At 34.0% G+C, this 25,068-nt stretch overlaps 1 protein-coding gene across 3 annotated transcripts in view; it reads left to right on the forward strand.

Moving 5' to 3' along the window:
- Ccser1 (coiled-coil serine-rich protein 1) overlaps window positions 1–25,068 on the forward strand; it is a 1,107,714-nt gene that overhangs the window by 384,210 nt on the left and 698,436 nt on the right. For all 3 annotated transcript variants that reach the window (XM_005374255.2, XM_005374256.2, XM_005374257.2), the window contains exon 7: window positions 8,606–8,683. In XM_005374255.2, the coding sequence (XP_005374312.1) occupies window positions 8,606–8,683 (78 nt within the window). The remainder of the gene's footprint in view (window positions 1–8,605; window positions 8,684–25,068) is intronic.

A 25,068-nucleotide genomic window follows, 5' to 3' on the forward strand; every position in this document is an offset into this window, starting at 1 on the left:
CAGGCAGGAAGCTAGCCAGCCAGAAGACTGGAGCTCCCCACCCGAGGCTCCCTGTGCTCTGGAAGCCCTCCTTCCGGGGAACGACGAGGCCAGGAGTGAGTCGCCGGTCCAAAGACCCAAAAAACCGGCACTCCCCGCCCGAGGCTCCCCGTGCGCTGGGGGCCCACCCTCCGGGAGCCACCAGGCAAGAAGCTAGCCAGCCAGAAGACTGGCGCTCCCCACCCGAGGCTCCCTGTAAGCACGAGATCTTAATAACAAATGATTTAATACAATTACATTTTCTCCTAAATCAGAGGCAGATATATAACTTATGTAATAAAACATTTCTAATATTTGTAAAACTTCTCTCACTTTAATCAGTTAAACTGTGATTTCCTTATTTATGAATTGCTTACAAATGTTGAAAACTGATTTAATTTAAAATTTTATATGTTATTATACAAATAGTTGATTTTGAACTTTTCCATTTAGAACATCGATGATATCAAAACCATTTGTAAATGAACCAATAGTTGTATTCTTCCTGTCAAAAAGAACAGAATATTATTTTCTCAGTGATGCTAAAATTTGCATTCATCAATAGTAATATGAAAGAAAATTTAAGTGAATATATAACTCTCAAAATGTCAACATTTGCTTCTGGTCTAGTAGCTGTTAATGGTGTTTTGCCTTTGTCTTTCAGTTTCCCAGGATATATTCAATGCCAAAGACTCAGCCAGTGCACTTTGCCTACTGTCAGTTAAGCAGTGTGATTTGTGCATGATTACATTTCTATTTTGGGGGGAGGGGGTTGTTTTTCACCAACTAGAGTTCAAGCTGGACTTGAACTCTGTGTAGGCTCATTCTGGTCTTGAACTCACAGTGATCCACCTGCCGCAGCCTTCCTGGTGCTGAACTTACGCCAATCTTAGATTTCTAACCAAACATTTAAAGAGCTATTTTTTATAACATAAAGTGGATTATTTTCCTGAACTGGTGCCTAAAATTCAATTTGAGGTCAAGAAAAACTGCTATTATAATAAAATTTTTTCTTTCATTTTCATTACTTAGTTGTAGAAAACCAATGATTACAATTTGCAAGACCTCTTGTTCTTTTTTCAACAAGCTTAACTCATGTACATTTTCCTCATCAACAGTGATATTAAGCAGTAATTCTGACTTCATGGTTGGTAGAGTAGATGCTAGGTTGGTAGTCAGAGTTTGTAAAAGGATACTTCAGTGTGTGGATTTCCAAGAGATCATTTATCTGCTATTTGCAGCTTCATGATAAATCACCCTAACTCTTTGTACATGCATTGATGCCCTCTGGTAGGATCTAGAGGTTCTGGTCAGCCTCCTGTCATTGTTCTCATATTACAGCCTTTTAATTTAAGCCTGTTGATACCTGTTCTCAGTTAGTTTGGCAGCCTTTGATCTGCTAAAAATGACAGTATATGCAGATCTTTGTGATTGTCATATTTTATTCTGTTGAGAAATTTGTAAAAGAAAATAATATTCCTTATCTCCTGGAAAATTGCATAAAAGAGCCCTTTTTATTTGTTCTTGTGCCCTGTTTCCTCAAGGTCAAAGGTAAGTCAACAAGTCACTGTTCCTCTTGTTCGTTCTACTTCCCACTGAAAATCTGTCTCCTGTTGAACGTCGGTAGGAAGTTCCACATCACTCACTCACATGAGAGCTTTGCGTGCTGTAACATTTTCAGTACTTTAGCAGTTTCTTCCCTCCCTTGACATAGCTATGAATGGAGAATATGTTCCCTTTCTTGTTTGCTTTTCTTTTTCAGTACTGGGGATTGAACCTAGGGCCTTCATCTTGTGTTACATTCCCAGCCCTTCTGCCTCATACTCCAGAGTGCCTTGTCTTTTTTTTTTTTAATATAGCAAGCAAATATTTATTTTATTTTAAAGAGAATAAAAGCTAATAAAAAAGTTAGAAACGATGCAGAATTTCAAAAATAAGATGATAGGAATTCAAAGATGGTTGATATATTGCACATTGTTGTCTTCAAAGTAGTTGTTCAGATTACCAAATATAGGCATGCAAAATTGGTCAAAATGTTAAACATTAACTGTTCCTTTCAGTAAACCAGTAGAAATTAGTAGTACAGTTATCTTAGCTATCTTGTGTTTGTGTGTGTGTGTGTGTGTGTGTGTGTGTGTGTATTTTTTCCCTTCCTTCTTTCTGTCTTTTCTCCTTTCCCTCATCTCAGTTCTTTCCTTTTGAGCAGTTACTTTCCCTTTCATAATATTTATTGTACCTTTTAGATTTTATTTACTCTTTCAGATTTTTATACTAGGGAGCTAATAAGATGTTTACAGCAGTAGGTCTGATTTCACTTAGGAGTATGGTCTCTAGTTACATCCATTTATCTATAAAAGCCTGCAGTTTATCTTTCTTTATAGCTGAATAATACTCCATTGTGTAAAAATACCACATCTTTATTTTATCCATTATTCAGTTGCTGAGCATTTGGGTTATTTCCAAGATTTAGCTATGAAAAATTGTGCTGCTGTAAACATGGGTGCACATATATCACTGTGTTATGATGTGATAAAATCAGCATGTGATAAAATAAGCATGGCACTGAAAAGACAGAATTGAGGATCAGTGGAACATATTAGAAGATACAGACACAACTACAAACACACTCAGCCACCTTATCGTTGACAAAGGGGCCAAACATGTTCACGGGAAGAAAGATAGCCTCTTTAATAAATGGTGCTGGAAAAGCTGGCTCTCCACATGCCAAAGACTAAAACTAGATCCATGTCTATCACTATGCACTAAACTAAAATCAAAATGGATTAAAGACCTAAATATTAAAACAGAAACATTAAATCCTCTGGAAGAGAAATTACATAGAAATCTTGAAGACATAGGGGTAGACAGAAAGTTCATGAGCAAAAACCAAATTGCACGTGAAACACTTGAAATAATCAACAACTGGGATCTCATCCTACTGAAAAGTTTTTGCACATCAAAAGAAATCACCAACAGAGTAAAAAGAAAACATAAATTGGGAAAAGAAATTTAGCTAATTGTCCTTCAGAAAAAGCACTTCTATGTAGAACATTTAAAGAATTTAAAAAATCAGGCCCCCAAACTTCAAAGACCCAATAAAAAAATGGGCATTTTGAGATGAATACACACTTCTCAGATCAAGAAATACAACTGGCAAATAAATACATGAGAAAATGTTCAACCCCATTAGTCATTTGAAAAATGCAAATTAAAACAACACTGAGATTCCATCTCACCCCAGAAAGAATGGCTATCAAGAAATCAACCAATAGCAAATGCTGGAGGGGCTGTGGGGAAAGGAACCCTTCTCCACTGTTACTGGGAGTGTAGACTGGTGCACCCACTCAAAAAACTGGAATTAGAGGTCCTATCTAAACCAGCTATTCCCTTTCTGGGTATTTTTACTTATCATTTACTTATTGTAGTTAAATATGTCTAAGACACATGTAAATATTGTACTTCCACATAATGTGAGAGGTTAAGGAAAGTGCCTAGGTTACCAGCTAAAAATGAAATTAATCTGTGAAAAATTTCTGCTAGAAAGTATAGATTATTAAGATTAGTATTATTTAGTTTTCATTATACATCATGAAATTGGAGATCAAATTTCAAATAATAAGTCCTTAATTTTGCAGTTTCTTGGCTTTGATGTAGTAAAGTAAAATGTCAGTAGAACAAAAGAAAATCTGCAAACAACGGCCTCTTAAACACCAAAACTATAAGCCATAAACAGCAGACTGAGAACAAATAGAAAAGAAAACTGAAACTCTTTGGAACATTCTATTAAAATTGTGAAGAGGTATGACATAAACTGGGTAAAAATGTCTGTAATAAACATATATGACAAAGCATTTGTGTTCAAAGCCCAAAGGATTGTATCATTGGAAAAGCCCAACAATCAAGAAAATGAGAGGAAATATTGGAGTGTACACCTCACAAAGCAAGGTATATTCATGGTCACTAGGCAGGAGATGATGCTGCGCATCACAGCCAGCCAGAGAAGTGAAAGAAAAAGTAACAATGAGCAAATTCCACACACCCATACAACAGGAAAAATGTAAAACATTGAAAAGTAATAAAAAGACTGATAGTACAATACAGGTAGAAATGTAAACTACCACAAAGCTTTTAGAAAACAGTTGTCCATATCTTTTAAGATTGACATGACATTGAATACACATTTATCACAAGATCCAACAATTTCAGTGTCAGGTACTCACATGGAAAATAATAATACAGCTCTACAAAAATGCACAGATATTCAGCAAATGTCATTCATAAAAGCTCAAAGGGAAAGCCTCACAAATGCCATTCACAGGTGATTAGCTATACATATGTGTGTCCAATATGAAATACTATGGGATATTTCAAAAACAGGGACTGCTGAAATATGTAGAAACATAACAATGAATTTCAAAAGTATTTTTTCTGAGTGAAAAGAAAAAGAAGCCCTATGTAGATTTTCATTTGAAATGTTCCACATGAAATTTGAAATAAAACAAAAAAGAAGAAAACAAACAAACTATAGCAATGGAACGGCTACCCTGTATTTTCTGAGAACAGGGAGAGGCTGAATTCAAAGCTGCATGAGGTGACATTGTGGGTGGATAAAAATACTCTGTATCTTGGTTCTCATGGTGGTTGTGTATGTATGTATATTCTATAGAACTCTTCTAATATATATTTTCAGCAGTTGCATTATATGGTAGATACATTAGATATATATGAACAAAATTGCCAAGATGTTAACAGCCAAAGGACAAGATTACTGTGTGCTAGTAAGTGCTGAGTTACTATAAGAAGATACCCGAGAGAGACCACTTACAGGAAGAAACTTTATTTGGCTTACAGGTTTGGAAGTGTCAGTCGCTGCTCAGTGGCCTCTGCTTTTAGGCTGTGGAGCAGCAGTGCATCCAGCAGGAAACAAGCAGTAGAAGTTGCACACGTCATGCCAGCAGGGAGTGATGGAGAGAAAGAGAAAGGGCCAGGGTTCCAGTGTGCACTGCAAGAGCATGGCCAATTTGAGTGGAAGATTCAAGTGGACACTACCTCTTAAAGGTTCCAGAACCTCCCCATGGCATTACTGGTTTGGGACCAAATCTTTAGCGCATGCCCCTCTGGGTAACATTTGACCGAGTGATAGTATAGAGGAATTACATTCTAAAACAGCAACAACTCCTTGAGAGCAGCTGTTAAGTGAAATATATTAGACACAAAAGTTTAAATATCACGTTTTCTCATATGAGAAACCAAACTTATAAATAATTTAAAGATAAAATGCAAAGATAGAGAATAGGAAGCGGAGAAAAAGGGATAGGGACAAAGAGATGAAGGGAATGGGGAGAAAGGGGAAGGGGAGGGAAGAAAAGAGAGTGAAGATGTGCTGTGCACGTGTAGCAACTCCACGCAAGAAATGCGGTTTGCTACTGCAAGCACATATGAATAAAAATTTCTTTAAAAATAAAATAGCAGCAACAAATTAGCGAATAGTTTCTCCAGAGCAAATAGAAATAATTCTGTACAATAAGTATGAAGGGGGGTAATAGTCATGGAAATACCTCTGAAATGCTCAAAAATAAGAGAAATCTATAAAATTGGGTGAAGTAATATTTTATGCATAGGAAAAATGTTAGGTTTGTATTACTTATCCCCTGTAGTATTGGAAAGAAGCAGGTTGTCTTGCAGACTTACAATGAAAGGTTAAGAATAAGGACCCTTGATAGAATTCAGATAAACCCCTAATAATGTATCAAGGACATCTAGTGCAGTCATCGATGGAAAGCAAAACTCCAGTGTGTTACATGAGAACTGAGGAGATTGCTTTGGTTGAGATACTTGTTTCTTTTATGTAAGGCATCTTTTATTTTCCCTTGGGATTTATCTTCACCTTATTGTGAACCAAATGTTTTCAAACTTAGGAAATGTAACAAAAGCATATGAAAATATAATTCTAATAAAATATCTCACAAAGAAAATGTGAACTAACAGTGAGCTTTTCAAAATCTAAAAAGTCATTTATGAAGCATATCAATTTATATATTGACAGAGAATTATGTCAGTGTTAGTGTTTTTGAAAGAAAGGGCACATTAACTAAAATATGAATTATGGTTAATACTTACATACAAAAGACTTTCCATAATTTTATCTAAAAGAACAAACATACTGGAATGACATCTAAATTGCAGATCACTGAAAAGAAAATGTGCAAACAGTAAGATAAAAATGAAGGTGATTTCCTGTGATTTTTGTTACGTTTTTCTGAAGTTGATAAATAAGTGCAGTTTATCAGATGTTGTCATGTTAGACTGATTCGTCTTTAAAGCCTTCACCTCAAGATATTCCAAGAGCAACAGTCAAAGTGTCACACTATAGGATGGATTTGAAAGTTAAAGCCAGAACAGTTTCCTCTAAGGATGATATTCATAGGATGAATATCATGGGAGGCACAGCTTGGTCTACTTTCTAGAGCCCTTAGAATTTTGCGCATTTATTTCTGAGAAGTCCTAGGAGATGTTAAATCTTAGAAAAGCTTGCTATGAATCTTGATTTAGAGTTCATCCTCTTGTGAGAATTTAAAACCTTTGCTATGCAAAAATGTGATCCAGACTTCACAATTTTCACAACTGAATGTCACTGCTATCTGAATATGTTGTTTAAAGAACATTATTCTTTAATAAATTGTGTATGCTTTTAATACTATAGGTAAATGTCTGGTAATTCACCTGTGTCCAAACTGTTTTCTGTCAGTTTCCTAAATTCTCATGAGAGATTTCACACTGAGAAAAATAGTTCAAGAGTCTTGTTTTCCATCACATTTTATATTTCTGCAAAGAATTGCCCACATTTTTATGATGGAATAATGCAGTAAATTGGAAGAAAGTCTTTATTTCTGTGTTGTGTCATTTAAACATATTGTTAGAGTCAGTAATTCATATACTTTTCTGGTTTTGGTGGAATAATTGGCTAGAATCTCTGGTTGTAGTTAGAAATGAAGAAGAATAACCAACTCACCTAAAATATGTGGTGCATGTGTTTTCCAGCTTCCATTAGTAGATTAAAAACGTTGTGCACTTTTTACCTAAAGTCTTCCTATAGAGGTTATCCCTTAATATGTAGACTTATCATAATTTCTAAAATAAATTTGGCACATTATATGAAAATTCTGGTGAATATCTTGTTTCTCATGAATGTAGTCCTTATTTTCTAGAGCAGAAAATCAGAAGTGATCTCATCTTAATGGATAATTAAAATGGGTCCATTTAGTCAAATGAATTAAAAATTTGAATATAAGGAAACTGTATGGCTTTGGATCTGCGGTAGCAACTGCTTGACATCTACAGTTGAATATGTTCTTTTCTTGGAACTTAAGTCAGCCACATTTGTCTACTTATTACCTTATCTTAATCAAAGTTAAATCATTCTTTTAATTTAATTTTTACTGCAGGTTCCCCCTATATTTCTGTGTATGTAAATTTACAAACAAAGCTCAAATCTGTAGACACACATTATTCTTTAGTGATTTATTTATCTACAGTAAAAGAACTTCCCTGAGAAAATGGTTTAGAATATAACAAAGCTTTATCACTTATTGCCTATTTTAGTAGATTTTGCTTGCTTTTAGCAAAGCACATTAAAAATGAACTTCTAAGGGGCTGGGGATTTAGCTCCGCGGCAAAAGCGCCTGCCTTGCAAGCGCAAGGTCGTGAGTTCGGTTCCCGGTACCAGAGAAAAACCAAAAAAAAAAAAAAAAAAAATGAACTTCTAATTCATATGTCCTTGCTGTTTCTATGCTGAAAGAAACTGTCAATGAGTCTTTGGTTGACCAGTATTGCATGTCTATATCTGTTTTCATGAGAAGCCACTTTGAAGATATCAATATGTAATACAACCACCATTGTTAATTCCCTACCACTTTGTTTGGAACTCTGTATTGTCTGTATTGTGCTTGTGATATGTTGTAAAATGTTGTATGTCTGTTAATGTTTCCCTCCTTTTAAAAAAAAAAAAATCATATGTCTTATTTGAGAAGTTTTAATTGATTATGTTTTTAAAGGATTAAGTCAGCATTAGCAATATTCTAGTCTTGCTATAATATTTATGTAAATCTTAAAAAATTTTAGCAAGATTTTAAATGTTTATTATAGGTATAGAAATTTTAGAAACGGTATTTCTTCAGTTTTTAATTGTTTATTAATGGCAGGAGTTATTTACATAATGAAAAAAGTAGGTGCAATAATTTAATTCTCTGAAGAAAGGAAACAATATTTGCTAAGTTTGAAAATCAATTTGAAAGATAGTGAGACAGCAACATAATGAATCATTATAGATATAGTTCAATTTCCAAAGAAAAGATAAAAATAAAAATTAACCAAGGTAATATTAAATATCACCCTAACACAGAAAACAGCCAATGTATTTAATGAAATCCCCTTGAAACAAGAATAGACATGACAGTCTAATTTGCCAATTATTTCTATATAAGGAATGATTCATTGTATAATCATGGCATGATTTATATTCTGAGGTGGAAATAATAAAAGTGACTGGAGAAGGACCCTTTTTTATGGAACTGTGCTTTCTTTGCAGAGTTCAGACATGAGCCCAGCAAGTAGCACCGCTTCGCTTCCGGTTAGTCCTCTCGCTGAAGAACCAGTGCCTTTCAAGGTAAAAATAAACAAAAGGGAGTTTGTTTTTAATACTTTTAGGTTAAGAAAGAATTTAAACTAAAGAATCATGCATGGAAAGCGAGGTGAACTGCATCTGATTTCAAATGTTCAAGTCAATTTCTTTTTGCTCATTGTCACCCTATTGCTAACTCAACGTAAAGGTTTGGGATACTTGATGAAATAATTGTCTTTCATGTGAGATGCAGACATTGTAGTGCAGTGCTTTGATTCCCCATCTCTTGTTTTGGTGAATGAAGTCATAGTTTTAGAATGAATCCTGTGGCCTTCATCAGTAGTTATATTTTCCTCATAAACACCAGGTCACCAGTGACATAATAGTTGCAAAATAAAAGTCAACATCAATCATTGAGATATCGACTCATTCTCCCACATTTAATATCTTTAAATAGATATGCAAATAAGTATTTAATTGGTATAACTAGTCCCATTCATCAGTGTGAGAGGTTATTTATATAGCAAATATAGCATCTCAGTTTGCCATTTTAGATTAGATTAGATGTTTCATTTTAAGTCAAAGTTTGAACATCAGCTATTTTTATTTGTATCAAGAATGCTGGCTATCATTAGGAGTATTATAAATAAAGGTAATCCTTAGGGAAAAAAACTTAGAAAGTTAGGACAGTGCACATATGTGGGGTGGTTTCTTTATAACTAGACTTAAAAACAGAAGATGCATCTTTAGGGGTGTGTTATACTTTCATGATTGTTGTATTTTGTCACATAATTGTATTTAACTTCTTTTCCATATAAACACTGTATGTTGCTGCACTTTGTGTGGCTTATACCTAATATTGAGTGCTATGGATATTCTTTTATTCAATATTTGTGTGTTGTTGAAATGAAAATTATGGAAGGCTGTTGGTTCCATTAAGAGTCTTTAGTTTTCTAGTTATAGATGCACTATTTGCTTAATGTTAGGCAAAAATTGTTAAAAGCTTACTTCTAAATATCAGAAAATAGTTAAATAATGGACAGTATTCTTATGGCATTATTCACTGAGAAATATTTCATTATTTTGTAACAAAATAACCTAATACTAATCCAATGAAGTCTACTACTATCTGATATTTCCATTTTATGGTATAAAGCAAAATTTATAGAAGAAGCACCTCTATCAAGAATTCAATAAAATTTTCAAAATGTCACAAGAAACCACATTCTCTTAAAAGTTAATGTATTTTTAAACAAAGATTAAAAAGTCAAATGTATTCTAAAATCTGCTGACATAAAGCTAATAGAAATATAATTCTAGTTATATTCTTTAATTGGTATGAAGAAATCAATATTGTTTTTGAGTTAATGTGTATAAATGGTTTTTGGAAGCAATTAAATGTTTCAAGTGCTTATAATATATAATATTGGCTTTCATTGGCCAGTGTACTTATAATTTACCTTAAATTACTTCTTTGGTGAAAAGAACATGATTTATATTTTTCAAAAATTATTATAATCTATGAAATCATCCCAGAATTACTTTAAAATTGTATTTGAAATTCAATTTGAAATCATAAAGTAAAGCTCAAGTGTTTCCTTCTTTTATTTTTAGTTCATAAGTTGTTATTCTAGAAATAAATAATAGAATACTCATATATTTTTTATTATCACAAAATATAAGGAAAATATTTTGAGAAGTACCTCAGTAGTACAGTGCATTATAATTGAACAAATACTGGTGAAGTATTGAAGACATAGAAAATAGTTGTATTCTTACATCCATATTGGAGGGAAAAACCTGATAATATAATTTCTACTGGTCTAAAACTTCATGTAAAATTACAGCATTTCACTAACACAGTAAGTATAAAAATGTGTGTTATATTTTTTCTTATTCCCTGTACATTTAGCTTCCTAAGGGACAGTGACTGCAGAACTCAACTCTATCATAACCCACCCTACTATTCAACTAGCAAAGCCTATGGACGATAAGCACTGTTGATTAGTTGAGGAAGTTGATTTTAAGTGACCAATAAAAATCTTGCTTCCATTTCCCTGGCCCATTTTGAACAAACTCATGGAACACTTGAACAATAATACCTGATTTTTACCTAAGCTACTATCAAGATCAATGCTTTTCTTTACACAGTATCTTTATTATTTTTTTTTTTTTAATAAAAGAAGACAACTTATTTGAAGATGGGGAAAGAGGAAACGAAATGACAGCTACTCTGGACTAGCAGGGTGGGCGAATGTGAAAGTAAACTGCTCCTGCACAGCGTCCTTGGAGTCATATTCAGATGAAAGTCATTTTGACCAGTCGGTTTGAAATAGGAACAAATGCGATCTTTTTAAAAAAGCTAGCAATTCCTCTCACACTAATATCTAGACTTTTTTTTATACTTTTATTCTTGACTTGAATGTTAGATGAAAAATTGGTTATTGTAAGGAATGTTCCAAAATAAGATCTATTAAATTAAACATGGAAAAAACCTGGGTAACATCCGGGGAGAGGCTTTAAATTTGGAAGGAGGTCAAACTTTGAGATACAAGCATTGAAGATGACAATTAAATCTTACTTAGGACCAGATGCCTTTTTTTCCTGGTAAGTCTGTGTTTTCCAACTTTATTAGCATTGGAGTCTGTTCTTCATATTAAGTGAAATCAGATCAGCTCTGAAAGGTATTTTAAACCTCACATACTAACTTATTTCTTATTGTCCTCACACAACAGTTCGGCACCTGCTAAGCTTCTTGTTTATTACTTAACACACATTTCTGTCTGTTTAAAACTTAATTCAATCTCGAGTAAGCATTCTCCCATGAAACTGAGTAACCAGAGAAGAGTGGAGTTTCTCCATCTGGACAGGGCACATACACTCTAGTTCACCTCAGCCATCCCCTCTTCCTCTTGCATGTGTATCGTATATAGCAAGCCATGAAAGTGTTTGAGTGAATCCTCCATACAAGATGATGCATATTTCACAGTCCTTTCAAAACACTACAAGTAATCAAGTCACACATTTTCCAGTCATTCTGTTGGTCCTGAGAAATTGCTAGGATCTCAAAATTTATAACTTCACAGACATAGATTTAGAAGCAAAAGGGGGAAAAGAATAATATGTTTTATTGATAGCGTTCCCTATTACATCAACCACATACACATATGTGCTGATATGCCATGACATCGTTATGGATGCGCCAAGGGACTGCCAATTTTACTTGGATGGGAATAATGTGATATCACATAACTATGATATAATCACAAGTGTTCAAGGTCATTGATTTAAGTGAAGCCCTGCTTTGACAAAACAGAAAATGAATTGGTTAACCATCAGATTTTTATAGTTTCCTGTTGAATAATATTGAACAGAGTCACAGGTGGTTTTTGTTTTTATTTCTATCTTTTTCAGATTTTATTCCAGTCATATAGCTGAATGGGTTCCATTATGGCAATTTGTACATGTGTATAACATACTACATTTCTCCCATTACCCCACTGTCCCGCTTTGCCCCTTAGTTTCACATTTTCTTTGAGGTGATTCAGTGTGCACAACAGATTTTGATCCTGTTCCTCCCCACACTGCCTACCCTTACATCTTCCTCGCACTGTCCCTTCCTTTTGTCTAATGATAGCTTTCCTTCTCCTTTCTTGTCATTATTTTTTAGATTCCATGTATTAGGGACAATGTGCAATATTTGTGTTTCTGAGTCTGGCCTATTTCACTCAATGTAACGATCTCCAAATCCATGTATTTTTCTGCAAATGACAAAATTTTCTTTTGTATGGCTGGAAAAAAATATATATATACATCATACTTTTCTAACCATTCAGCTGGTATTGGTTGGTTCCAAGTCTTAGGCTGGTTCCAAGTCTTGGTTATTGTAAACTGTGCTCTAGTAGACATGGATATGCAGGTATCACTCTGCTATGCTAACCCTGATCCCTTTGGATATATTCCAGGAGGAGTATATCTAGATCAAATGGTAGTTCTAGTTCTAGGTTTTTGAGAATCCTCAATATTGATTTCCATAGGGACTTTACTATTTTATATTTCCTCTAACACTGTACAGGGGTTGTTTACCCTTACATTCTCACCAGTATTTATTACTTTTTCTATTTTTAATGATAACTATATTCACTGGGTTAAAATGAAATCTCAATGTAGTTTTGATTTGCATTTCCCTTATGGCTAAAGATGTTAAACAATTTTTTCATATAATTATCAGTTATTTGTACTTATTCTTTTGAGAAATTTCCAATTCTTTTATTGACTGGGCTATTTTATTGTTTATTATTATTTTTTAAAATTACTTATAGTCCATATATTAATCCTCTCAGAATAATAGTTAGCAAAGATTTTCTTTCATTCTGTAGGTTGTTTTTTCACAATTGATTGTTTCTAGTACTGTGCAGAAACTTTTCAATTTGATGATTCTTGCTATTGTTTTTTTCCTGTGCTATTGGATTCCTAAATGAAAATGCAGTGGAAATAGCAGAATCTCTTGGTTACATCAAAAGAAATTCTAAAAGGGAAGTTTAAAGGTAGGAGTGCTTATTTCAAAAAACATAGAAAGATCTCAAATAAATGGACTAATGATTCACCACAGGGTCTGGAAAAATGAAGAGTAATCTAAAAACAAAACTCAGCAGAAGGAAGCAAATAATGAAGATTAGAAATGTAATTAATAAGACAGACACTAAAAGAGCAATACACAGGAGCAATGAAACACAGAGTAGCTTCACTGAAAAGATACACAACATACATTAAACCTTAGCCAAGCTAACCAATAAAAAGATAAAGAATATTCAGATCAATACAATTAGAAATGAAAAGGGAAATGTTATGGAAGATACCACTGAAATCCAGAAGATTACTGGGAACTAATTTCAAAATTGATAGTCTCATAAACTGGAGACTCTAAAAGAAATGAATAAATTTTTAGACATACAGTCTACCAAAACTTATCCAAGAGGATATAAAGCACATAACAGTTTATTGATAAGCAGCAAGATTGAAACAATGATAAAAAGAAAGTCTGCTAACAAAGAAATCCCATGACCACATGCTGAATTTCAGTAGACTTTTAAGGAAAGACACTACCCACCTAACACTACTCCATTAAATAAAAGGGCAGATATGCTTCCAAACTCATTCCACAAGGCCTTCATCATCCTGAATCTAAAACCAGACAAAGCCACCAGCAGGAAAAGGGTGCTATAGGCCAATATGTATGATCAGTATAGATATAATACTCCCTAATAAAAGACTTGCAAACTAAATTCAACAAAGTACTAAAATGATCATATACATGATCAAATTGGCTTCATTCCAGGGATGCAAAGATGGTTCAACATATGCAAACCAATAATCATAATACAATAGATAAATAAAATCAAGGATAAAATCACATGATTTTCTCAATGGTCACAGATAAAATTTGTCACCTTTGACAAAATTTAACACCCATTCATGATAAAAGCACTAAAAAATGGTATTGAAGGATCATTCCCAAATATAATAAAGGTCATCTACAACACATCCATAGCCAACATCATTCTGAATGGGAAATATTTAAAAGCATTTCCAAGTAAAAATGAGCAACTAAGCAATGATGTCTACTTTCACAACTATTCAGTATAATACTAAGAATATTAGCCAGAGCAATTAGGTAAGAAAAAGCAATAAAAAGGATACATATGATAAAGGAAGAAATAAATTATGCTTGTTTACATACAATCCCACCATTAAAAGATTTTAGAGATTTCGTGAAAAGACTTTTCAAATTGATGAACAGTTTTAATGAAGAGGCAGCATATAAGACTGACATTAAAAAAATCAATAGTTTTTCTAGACACTAACAATAGAATACGTGAGAAGAAATAAGGAAAAAAAAAAACATTTACAATAGTGTCAAAACAAAGACACCTGTTGATCAGTCTAACCAAGAGATAAAAGAACTCTACAATGAAAATTGCAGAACACTTAAGAGAGAAATTGAATAAGACATAAAAATTGGAAAGACTTTCCATGTTTGTGGATTGACAGAATTAATATTCTGAAAATGACCATGAAAGTGATACACAGATTTAATGCAATAATCATCAAAATACCCATGGCATTCATCACAGAAGTAGGAAAACCATCCTAAAATTGATACATGAAAACAAATACCCATCGATACCCAAAGAAATACTAAGCCACCAGAGCAAAACTAGAAACATCATAATACTTGATCTCAAATTATATTAAAAATCATAGTGACAAAAACAACATAGCACTGGCACAAAAGTAGATCTGTAGACCAGTGGAACGGAAGAGGGGACTCAGAAACACTTCTACAGCTAATGTAATCTGACTCTGGATTTGGAGCCACAAATATAACTTTGATATGAGAAATCCTGTTTAAGAAGTGATACTGGCAGTCTTGGATTTCTACACATAGAAAGTTGAAACTACAGCCCTATTTCTCACCCTGTACAAAAATAAATCCAAATAGATCAAAGATATACATGCCAGGTTGCAAACTTTGAAGCAGCTTAAAGTAAACACAAGAGAAACACTTGAGGCACAGGCAATAATGCTTTTATGAGTTCATTCTACCATTTCTTTCTGTTACTCTCCCAGATATTTTGGAACCTGCTAGTTGCTTCCCATATGATCTGCCCCTTACTCCCTAAGAAAATGTGCCACCAGCAATGCTGTACAGCCACCAAATATTACTGCACTTTAGTAGGAAGATTCTTTTAATCCTTCTTATGTAGACACAGTTATTAGTAAACTCAGTTCCTAGAATCAATATTATTTCTAGACCCAATATTTTTGAAGCTAAAGTTGGCTCATTATTGCTAAAGTCTCTGTAACAGCATCACGGGTTGTTTATTTTCTCAGTATGGTTCATCGTATTTTCCAAATTTATTTGTTTCAATTAAGCATATTTAGTCTCTTTTCATTCAGAAAGGATCTTTTCTTATTTAAATATATTAGAATATCCTGTTATTTTACTGTACTGTCTTACTTTTGTCCTGCAATAATTCAGTAAGAAAGAAATTAAACTATGTTTTTCCTTAGGCTCTGCTCCAAAAGTGCACAAAGGTATTGGAGAGTGCCCTCCGTAGTAACCTTTACATGATAATAATTTATTGTAGTTTTTCAGCCCATTACCCGCTCTCTCCCTATGAAGTTTGGGTTCCTGGTTTAGTATCTGCACACCCAGAATGTGCAAGGGGAGAGCATCTCTAGCACATCCACCTTCCTAGACACTGATATAGAGTGTGGCTCTTCCTCTTTCCCAGTTTTCCTGTCCTTGTGGAGTTCCAGATGCTCTGTCTCCTTTTTCTCATCCCCGCCCTCACCTTGCAGTCAGGCTCTGATCGTGGACCTTTAGAGCTTTCAATGACTTGAGCAGCCCACTGCGGCACACATGCCATAGGTTCAGCACTGCTGGCCCAGAGAAACTTTCTCTCTCAGCTTTCTCTTAAAGATCATCCCTTTCTCCATATGCAGCCAGGATACTTGGGGGCAAAAAACCTCTTCAGTGTTCTCCTGTGAAATAGAATTTTGTCTGGAGAATCTTCTAATCTGACAGAATCCTAAATTTAAGATTCACAGTCACTTTTTAAGTAAGGGGCAGAGAAAGAAATAGCTAAAATATTTCTGGGATATTTGGAGAGAAATGATGCATTTCTCCTAGAGCCCAAAACAGGACTTAGTAAGGTGAGCTAAATCATATCATCTTCTTCCCATTATCTAATACACACATTGTGTAGAAAAAATATTTCAGAAAATATGCAACTATCATCAACTGTTTGGACAGTCTTGTTTTAAGTAAAAGACATTTGTGTGGTTCCTATAATATTGACAAGTTTCTATTTTGAGAACAGCATTTGTTTTTAATAAAGCAGCAAAGAGAGTCAGGAACATTAGAGGCAATGCAAACTGGTCAAACCCTACCTCTCGTCTAATCCCTGGCCTACCATTTTTTCTCCACCTATAATAAGAAATGCAACCACATCATCAGATTCTGAAGAGTAAAGTTAAACAAAACAATAAGTGGAAAATACCTAGAATAATATATAATAAGCTAGATCTCCATACTTAAGTCAAAAAACTTCTATGTTGTAAGTAATATGAAGCAGAAATCTTTCCCCTCAGCCCTTTGGACCTTGTTTCCAAATAGGACTAGAAAAATATATTTAAACATGAAGCTTTTCATTTACTTTGATGAAGATTGCTGATTAATACTCATTTTCACAAATCATACAATTAATCTCATACCCACTACTATGTAGTTAAATTCATAAATCAGATTCTACATATGAAAAAATAATAATGGAAATGTTTATTATGTGATAGAAAGAGTAACTATAATAATTTTGTCTCAAGGGAAAACATAAATATAATAAAACTGCTTGCAAAAAAGAAAGCGTAATGTCTTCTGTAACAATGAGTATCTTTTTATCAGAAGTATATGATGATATATTTTTCTTTAGTACTTCAGATTTCTCTAGTAAGATAACTGTAGCTTCCTAAATGCCTAATGGGCAGCCAAGGAACATTATTCAGTTCATTTCAAATATTAAGGTAAGCCCACTATAAATAAAGGGCTTGATATTTTACTGTTTCACGTAATATCAGTGTAGTGATTAGTTTTAATATGTTTTCACTAACAGTATCATAATTGAAAAGAACATCTTTGGCAACTGTAGGAGGAGAACCAAATTGTGGAATGAACTTCAGAGCATCCTCTGCTATATATCCTGGACAGATTTATATTTATGTGTTTGAGAGAGAGATTATTGTCACTTTTCATTTCTTGGATTTAATAGTTTCTGTTAGTATTGGAAATCATTTTGCGAGTGTCCTGGAAAGAGCCCACTATAGTACTTTTCTATATTTCTGGTCTCTTCTTGACTTGACCCTCTTTTTCATTTATTAATTTTGAATGAATCTATCTGTCAAATTCCTCCAATGTGCTTGATAATATTCTAAGATATTGAAGCTTCAATATAAATAGCATAGAGTGAATCTTTGTTATCCTGAAGTTTAGTGTCAACAAGAAGAAATTCATAACAAACAAACATAACATTTCAGGTATAGATAATAAATGCTATGGTAAAAAATAAAGCTGGATTTGGAATAAAGAAAGTGGCACTGGAGTGTGTGGCAGTTTCTAACAGGATGACCTAAGAAAACCCACGTAGATTAGGGGATATTTTAAGAGACCGTAATGAGAACTGGTAGAAAGCCACTCATGTTTCTTGGGCAAGAGACTTGAGAACAAGTGTAAACACTATCAACAGGCAAGAGGGCTGGGGATTTAGCTCAGCGGCAAAAGCGCCTGCCTGGCAAGCGCAAGATTGTGAGTTCAGTTCCCGGTACCGGAGAAAAACAAACAAACAAACAGAAAAAAAAAAAAAAAAAAAACAAACAGGCAAGAGCATGGCCATTTTAGGCCGGGGTGGTGCTGCAGCTCAGGCTGAGTGAATAAAGGGACAAGTAGCAAGTGGTCAGATTATTTAGATAATTTATCAGGAAAGATTGCATAGATTATGATATGGACTCAAGTGATGGGGAAACACCGGGATGTTTGAGAAAAGAGGAATCACATAGCTAGACTTTATTTAAAAACTATTATTTTGACTTCTATGTCGATGTAGTTAATAAGGGCTCATGTTTGAAGGAGGCAGTTAAGTCTCCTATCCTGTGCTTGAGACTGTAGTGACTTAGACTGGAGGAGTAGAAGCGGAGGAGTTAAGAAGTGGTGGAACACTGAATAGGTTTTGAATGGCAAGCCAGCAGAAATTGTTAAGTGATTGTACATTTAACATTCTGAGGAAACAAAAGTTAAGGACAATTCTTAAAACTGATATTCTCTACATTCTCCTAGTTTTACCTCATAAGCTATTTTTCTGGTGTTGTATGTAAATATACTGAAATAGAGGTTAATGGTATTTTATTTGTAAGATTTGCATGACTCCTAGTGAAGTGGCAGATTATATTGGTTTTACTAGAGTGTATATTCAGTGATGCCAGTAATATTAGTTTCTGGTCATCTCCTTTCTCAAATAAATGAAAAGCACAGAGGTAAAACTCTACCAAACATTTTGAGATAATTTTGATATGCCAACTCCTATGGGAGAGAAATACGATTCATTAGTATTTAACAGCAGAAATTAGCAGACAAAACTACAGTTCTCCAAGGTAATTCTAAATATACAACCATATACTTTTATGTGTATTATGTGCTTATATTATTGTCTTAGTGAATGTGCTTCTGCTGTCACTGAATAGTGCATCCTGCAGTAACTGACCCCACAGGGATGATCTCACTCCATTCATGGAGTCACTTCTTCACACTTCGTAATCCTGCCATATTGGCAATTAAATTTTAGCCTGAACTTTAGAAGGGATATTCGGACCATAGTCATTATGAAAATAGTTTTACTGTAACTAAAAATTTAAATATCATCAATGTTTCTCTAATAATGTATTTTAAGTACGACCTATTTTCTATAATACATGCATTTTAAGCAATTGTTTTTGATTAGTTAAAAATAAAAGAATGCTTCAATTACTTATTTCTGCATAATCAAATATTTCAAATCTTATAAGACTAAAATGGTTATTTCTTCTTTTTTATGGCTGCATGTTGACTGTGCTCATTTTGTCAGAATTTTAGGAGGTTTTAAAGTAAGTACAGTCAAACAGAGAATGAGAATTGCATCATTTGTAGTCTTAAGTGAGGTAGAGGTCTGTCTGTCTGTCTCTGTTTCTCTCTCTCTTTCCGTCCCCGCCCCTTTTCCCTCCTTCCCCCACCCTCTTCCTTCCTATACAAGCCAAGCCTACCTTTGCAAGCCAGCCTTCCTAAGGACAGTGCTCCATGAGGAATGCCATAGACTAGGTTGTGTAAGCAATAGAACTTTGTTTTCTCAGATTTTTGGAAGCCAGACAAACAAGATCGAGGCATTTTTGGTTTCTTCTTCAGCCTTTCTATTTGGCTTCCTTGTGTGCTCATGTGGACTTTCCTCTGTGTGCATGCATCCCTGGATTTCTTCCTCTTCTAATAAAGACATTAATTCTTTGGCTTAAGGTCTCACCCTAATTTAACTTAACCACTTCCTCAGTGATGCAGATACAGAGTGTCAGTGTGGTTGTACTATGAGGTCTAGGCACTGAGACTTAACATTGCCTTCAGGAAAGGGGAAAGGAATTGCAACTTTTGTTGGAAATGATGAAGAATTTGTAACAACCATTGATCTCTCATATTGATATGTGATATTCTTCTATTAAGTCCATTTTCAATGCTGTTACATTCTTAGGTATGAGGAATTTTGAGTGGAATGAATATAGAAAGAAATAAGAGATTTTATTACTATTTATTTACCAGTCTATTCATTTATATTTCTCAATATCATTTTCATTTACATTGATTTTGGAAATTTCATTTAAATGTCACCAAATTTGTATTCACTTTGGATCCTTCAAGTCTTACTGAGTTCTTCAAAGAATATGTCAATGAAATTGGATTATAAACATTACGAGTAAAATTTAAATTGAATAGCACCTACAAAGCAGTATTTTTATGATGTGATGATGAAGGATAAGTGTATGCCAGGTTCTATCAAGATAAATTTAGTGTGAATATTATACTTAATACTTGATTTTTTTCAGATGTCTTTACAGTTATATGATGATTGTTTATATAATAAGAAGAAAGAGAATTCTGTGTCCTAGTAAGAAAAATAAAATGCTTATAAAATTAAAGACAAAATCAATCTTAGCTAATATTAAAAGAATTGCAGTGTCTCTCAGACATATTAGACCTCAAGGAAAAAAAATTAGTGGGAATAATAAGCAAGTACTTTCCTCTTACCAACTAGCATCTTAACTGCTGTCCAGGTTCTTCTCACATGCTGTTCAGATGATTTAAGGGAGGTATGTGCAAGATAAAGTACTGTCAGCACCGATACATACTAAAAATATTACACTTCCTACCGTGTCATCCAGCACACACATTCATTGCCTTTCTTAAAGTTTCCTCTTTCTCCAGGTTGGTGCCATTTATTTCTCCTGTTTTTGAGTTCTCCAAGTGATACAGATAGAAACATTTTATTTGGAAGGCATATTTTAGCAGTATTTCAAACACTGAGCTTTTATTTCATCTACTTATTCTAATCAAAGAGCACATTTTAAAAAATTAATGGACATCATTTACTAAATGCCAATTAAAAGATGATTTTGGAAAACTGAATACAGAGATCCACTTTCTATATCATTAACCTGAATAGAAACCCCAAAACCAGATACCTAGGTTTAGATTTCTACAATAATAGGTGAAAGTGAGGACTTTGTAAGATAAGTTTGAGTAGTATGGTAGATTTCATGGACTGAATATGGGAAGAAATTTCTGGATTCATTTGTATGTGAAGGACAAGATTTGAAATACTTCTAGCAAAAGGCAAAAGCCAATAAAGTCCTTGAAAATTTGGTAAATAAAATATATATATATATATATATATATATATGTTTCTTGAAATAAAAACTTAAGAAATTGTGTCATTATAACCTAACTCTTAATCTGGTGAGTGACTTCAGAGTAGAAGTCACTGTTCTGGCTTCTCCAAGACATTTATTCAGTCTGCCAACAAGACACCAGGACAGTTTTATTCAGAAAATGTAGAAATCAACATGTGCACGTTTGGCTGGTGCTGTGCTCCCAGCATCTGTTGCTCTCAAGAGAAACTTTGACATGAGATCATTGCAGAGGTGGCGATCATTGCTGTGCCCACTGGTGTTAACTAGATCAGATTAACAACTATGTTTTTTAAATAACATAATTTTCAGTGGTAATTAAAGCAACTGATCTCATTTGCAGCACAACCAGTCTTTATCTCTAACTTTAGCATTTTATATAGAGCCTGAATCACGTTTTACAATTAAAAATATTTACTATTTTAAAATACTGATTCAGAGTTATACATTAAGTGTGAAGTATACTATAACATTTTCCTTAAGAATTTATCAATCAAGATAATTTTTAAAATATGACTTATTATTAACACACCTATTTTAGATGGACCATGAATATTTGAAGCTATCAAAGGTGGACTCAACATGAGTTCACTTTATCTAGGAATGAGTTCTATCTGTTATATTCTGGAACTGTCTGCTTACATAAAATCTATGTTAAAAACTGAGTTATTAATATGCATGGTAACGGCCAAAAATTTTGCCCTCTCCCAATTCCTGTATTGAAATCTCTATGCCCACTGGCAAGGCACTAAGTGGTGGGCCCTTTGAAAGGTGACCAGGACACGAAACAGAGTCCTGACAAGTAATACGAGCACTCCTACAAAGGAGCTCCTGGCGAGTGCTTTCTCCACCATGCGAGGATTCATAGAGAAGATTACCATTTATGAGTCAGGAAGACTCTCATCACCACACTTTAAACCTGTCTGCACACTGATCTTTTTTTTAACTTTAAAAAATAAAAGAAGGAAAACATATTAACAGACAGACATCCATTTACAAAATGGCATAAGAACAGTACAAACAAAACAGAGTTACAGACAAAGTTGTAGGAAATTAACAATGGTTGTTGTGTTACGTATTGATATCTTCAAAGTGGTTTCTCAGGAAAACAGAGACCTGCAAGATGGATCGAATAGGTAATCATTAACTGCTCCTTTTTGTAGAGCAATAGAAGACAGTAGTACAACTATGTTAGCTGTCCTGTATATACATACTTACATAATTTCCCCTTCTTTCGCTTTATACATTGATCTTGCACATCCCAGCCTCCACAAGTGTGAGAAATGCATTCTTATTGTTTAGAAGAAATGCTGTCTGTGGCAGTATTCTGTGATAGCAGGAAGGACAAATGAAGAAAATGCATTTCAAATGTAAAATAAATGGGGAAGGAATGTAGTGCAATTAATTCTACCATACAGGAAATAATTTAGAAATGTCTGCATTTTTTAGTTATTATGTGATATTAAAAGAATATTAGACTTAAACTGCTTCATTAAGGCATTTGGCTTCCTTTATTTTTATTGTGCTGTTAGGAAGTGTTAAGGAACCATGCTAACAGATGCCATAAAATGAATAAAATATTCTGATTTGAAGTTTTCGCATTTGCTATGAATTTAGCATTTGTTCAATACAGCTTTCATTTCACGTTCAAGTGATTTGGCAGAGATTGTATTGTTTATAGTAATCATCATAAGCAAATAGAATCTTCATGACAGAAATTAAAAATCTGACAAGAATTAGGAAAACATCAGAAAATTCTGCTTTGTTTTACCTAGAGAAAAGACATTCTTAATCATGTGGGCAAATACTAAATACCACGCATTCCCAAGAGAGAAGGAAAGATGCAAAGTGTTTTGGCAGGAATGTATTTCTATGCTTTTGAATAGCAGCTGATATGTAGCACAGAAAATTACCAAGTAAATAATTGTCAGATGGATGTATTACTCTATAATCAATAATGTGATTGAAGTAATTTTGAATATAAATGTAGCTTGAATATTCCAAGTAACCACTGATGTCAGAGGCTCAACTAAGCAAATTGCATTTTCTCAGAAATTCTTGAATTGTATTGTCAGCATTAGTGTATGTTTTGTCACTGGTATTTCCTCTTTTTCTGGATTAACCTCTTTTTCCTTAGAAAGTCTAATGGGAGCACTTATGTCAGAATATGTGACAAACACTGAAAATGTAGGCTAAACTTCTGATAGTAAAACCATGCTGGATATACTTCAAAAGAACAAAGGTATATTTAAAGTAGGTATTTCTTGCTTTAAAAGAAAGACTTTAGTAGCAACATTTAAGCCTGAAAGTTTTAAAAAGCAGAACACAATTGTCAAAACATAATTAAGGGTAGAAGAATTAAGTTCACTTTTTTCCCCCCGAGTGTCTTTGCCAGTGATGGAAACTTTGGAATAAAAGTATGTAGAAAATTGGAATTATGCCAGTTGCTACACCATGCTGAAGAGAGCGTGGCTATAATTTCTAATAATGACACCCTCAGGAATAGAGCTGATAGTGGTCTATCCTCTTACTAAGTTAAACCTTTTTCCTTGTTCTTTTTCTTGCTTCTCCTATGGACCTTCATCAGTGATACTAATTTCATCATTACCATTTCTGTTATTTTCTTGAATGTGGGGAGTTGTCCATTTATTACAGTCCTGCTGTGTGTCACACCCTTTGTAAAAGACATTCAGCATGAAATTTACACCAGATTGTCAGCCTGACTGGCTTCAGAGGCACCTAGAAAAACACACACTGCTGGGTTGGTTGTCTGGACCATGGTGGTGTGATCTTGGTGCTATATCTTGCTCCTGGACCCTTTCCTTTCTGCTGCTGCCCGCTCTCTGTTTCCCAGCCACCATACCCCACTACACATTTCCACCAGGATGTTTCTGCCTTACATCCGACTGCACATTGATAAGCCCTTTGCAACTAAGAGCCAAAATAAATCTCTCCTCCTTTAAGTTGTATATGTCAGGGGTTTTTTGTCACAGCAATAAAAAACTGTCTAATATAATGTTTTATTATTATTATAGAAAGGCACAGAAATTCATAGGGCTGGTTGTATTTGAACATGGCCTGATAAGTGAAAAAAATTTCAACTGAATGAGGTTCAGGAGAGGGATGTGTCAAAGGACCTGAGATATAAGAGTGAAGGCCTCAAGCAAGACCCTGATGATAGAGAAATCATAGATATTCAGTCCTCTGTGAATATGAAGTGGTGAGTTAGAAGTTGCTTGGTGTGAAGGCAAATATGTAGCACTTTATAAAGAACTTAGTCTGTGTTCTGTAGGAAGGGATCCCAAGAAGCAAGCGAGAATTGAACTATCAGTAAGATGCAAATTTATAAAATTTATAAAATTTTGTACTGTTTGAACTTGATTTCTATAGAATGAGTTCTGAATCTTATTTGAAATTTGTTCGTTACTAAGATATATGATACTGATCAAATGAAAATTATTAGAAATATGAATCAGTTTTGTATTCTATACTATTTATTGCCAAATTTATATATTTTCCGCATAGAATGAAAATTATCTCTCCTGCTGTTACCATCCTTTACACTTGATCTAGGTTATCATCAATATATTATAAAAGATCATCCAAAATGATGATATCTAGTTATTATATCATAGGAAGTTGTAGTACAGTTATTAGTTTTGTACAGTGAATTATCACTCTTCATGCCTTAAAACAGCTTTACAATTCTGGAAGTCAGAAGTCAGAAATGGGATTTGCAGGATTAATTTGTAGATTTTTTCAGGGCTGTTTTTTTTTTTTTCCTGGAGGCTCTAGAAATAATCCATTTATTTTTCATTGTGAGCTTCTGGGGGTCGCCTGCTGTAGTGGATTGATAACTGGTGGTCAACTTATAACCCCCAGCTGAACTGAGT

Source organism: Chinchilla lanigera, unplaced genomic scaffold (assembly GCF_000276665.1).
Source record: "Chinchilla lanigera isolate Chin_1 unplaced genomic scaffold, ChiLan1.0 scaffold00004, whole genome shotgun sequence".
Classification (NCBI taxonomy): Eukaryota; Metazoa; Chordata; class Mammalia; order Rodentia; family Chinchillidae; genus Chinchilla; species Chinchilla lanigera.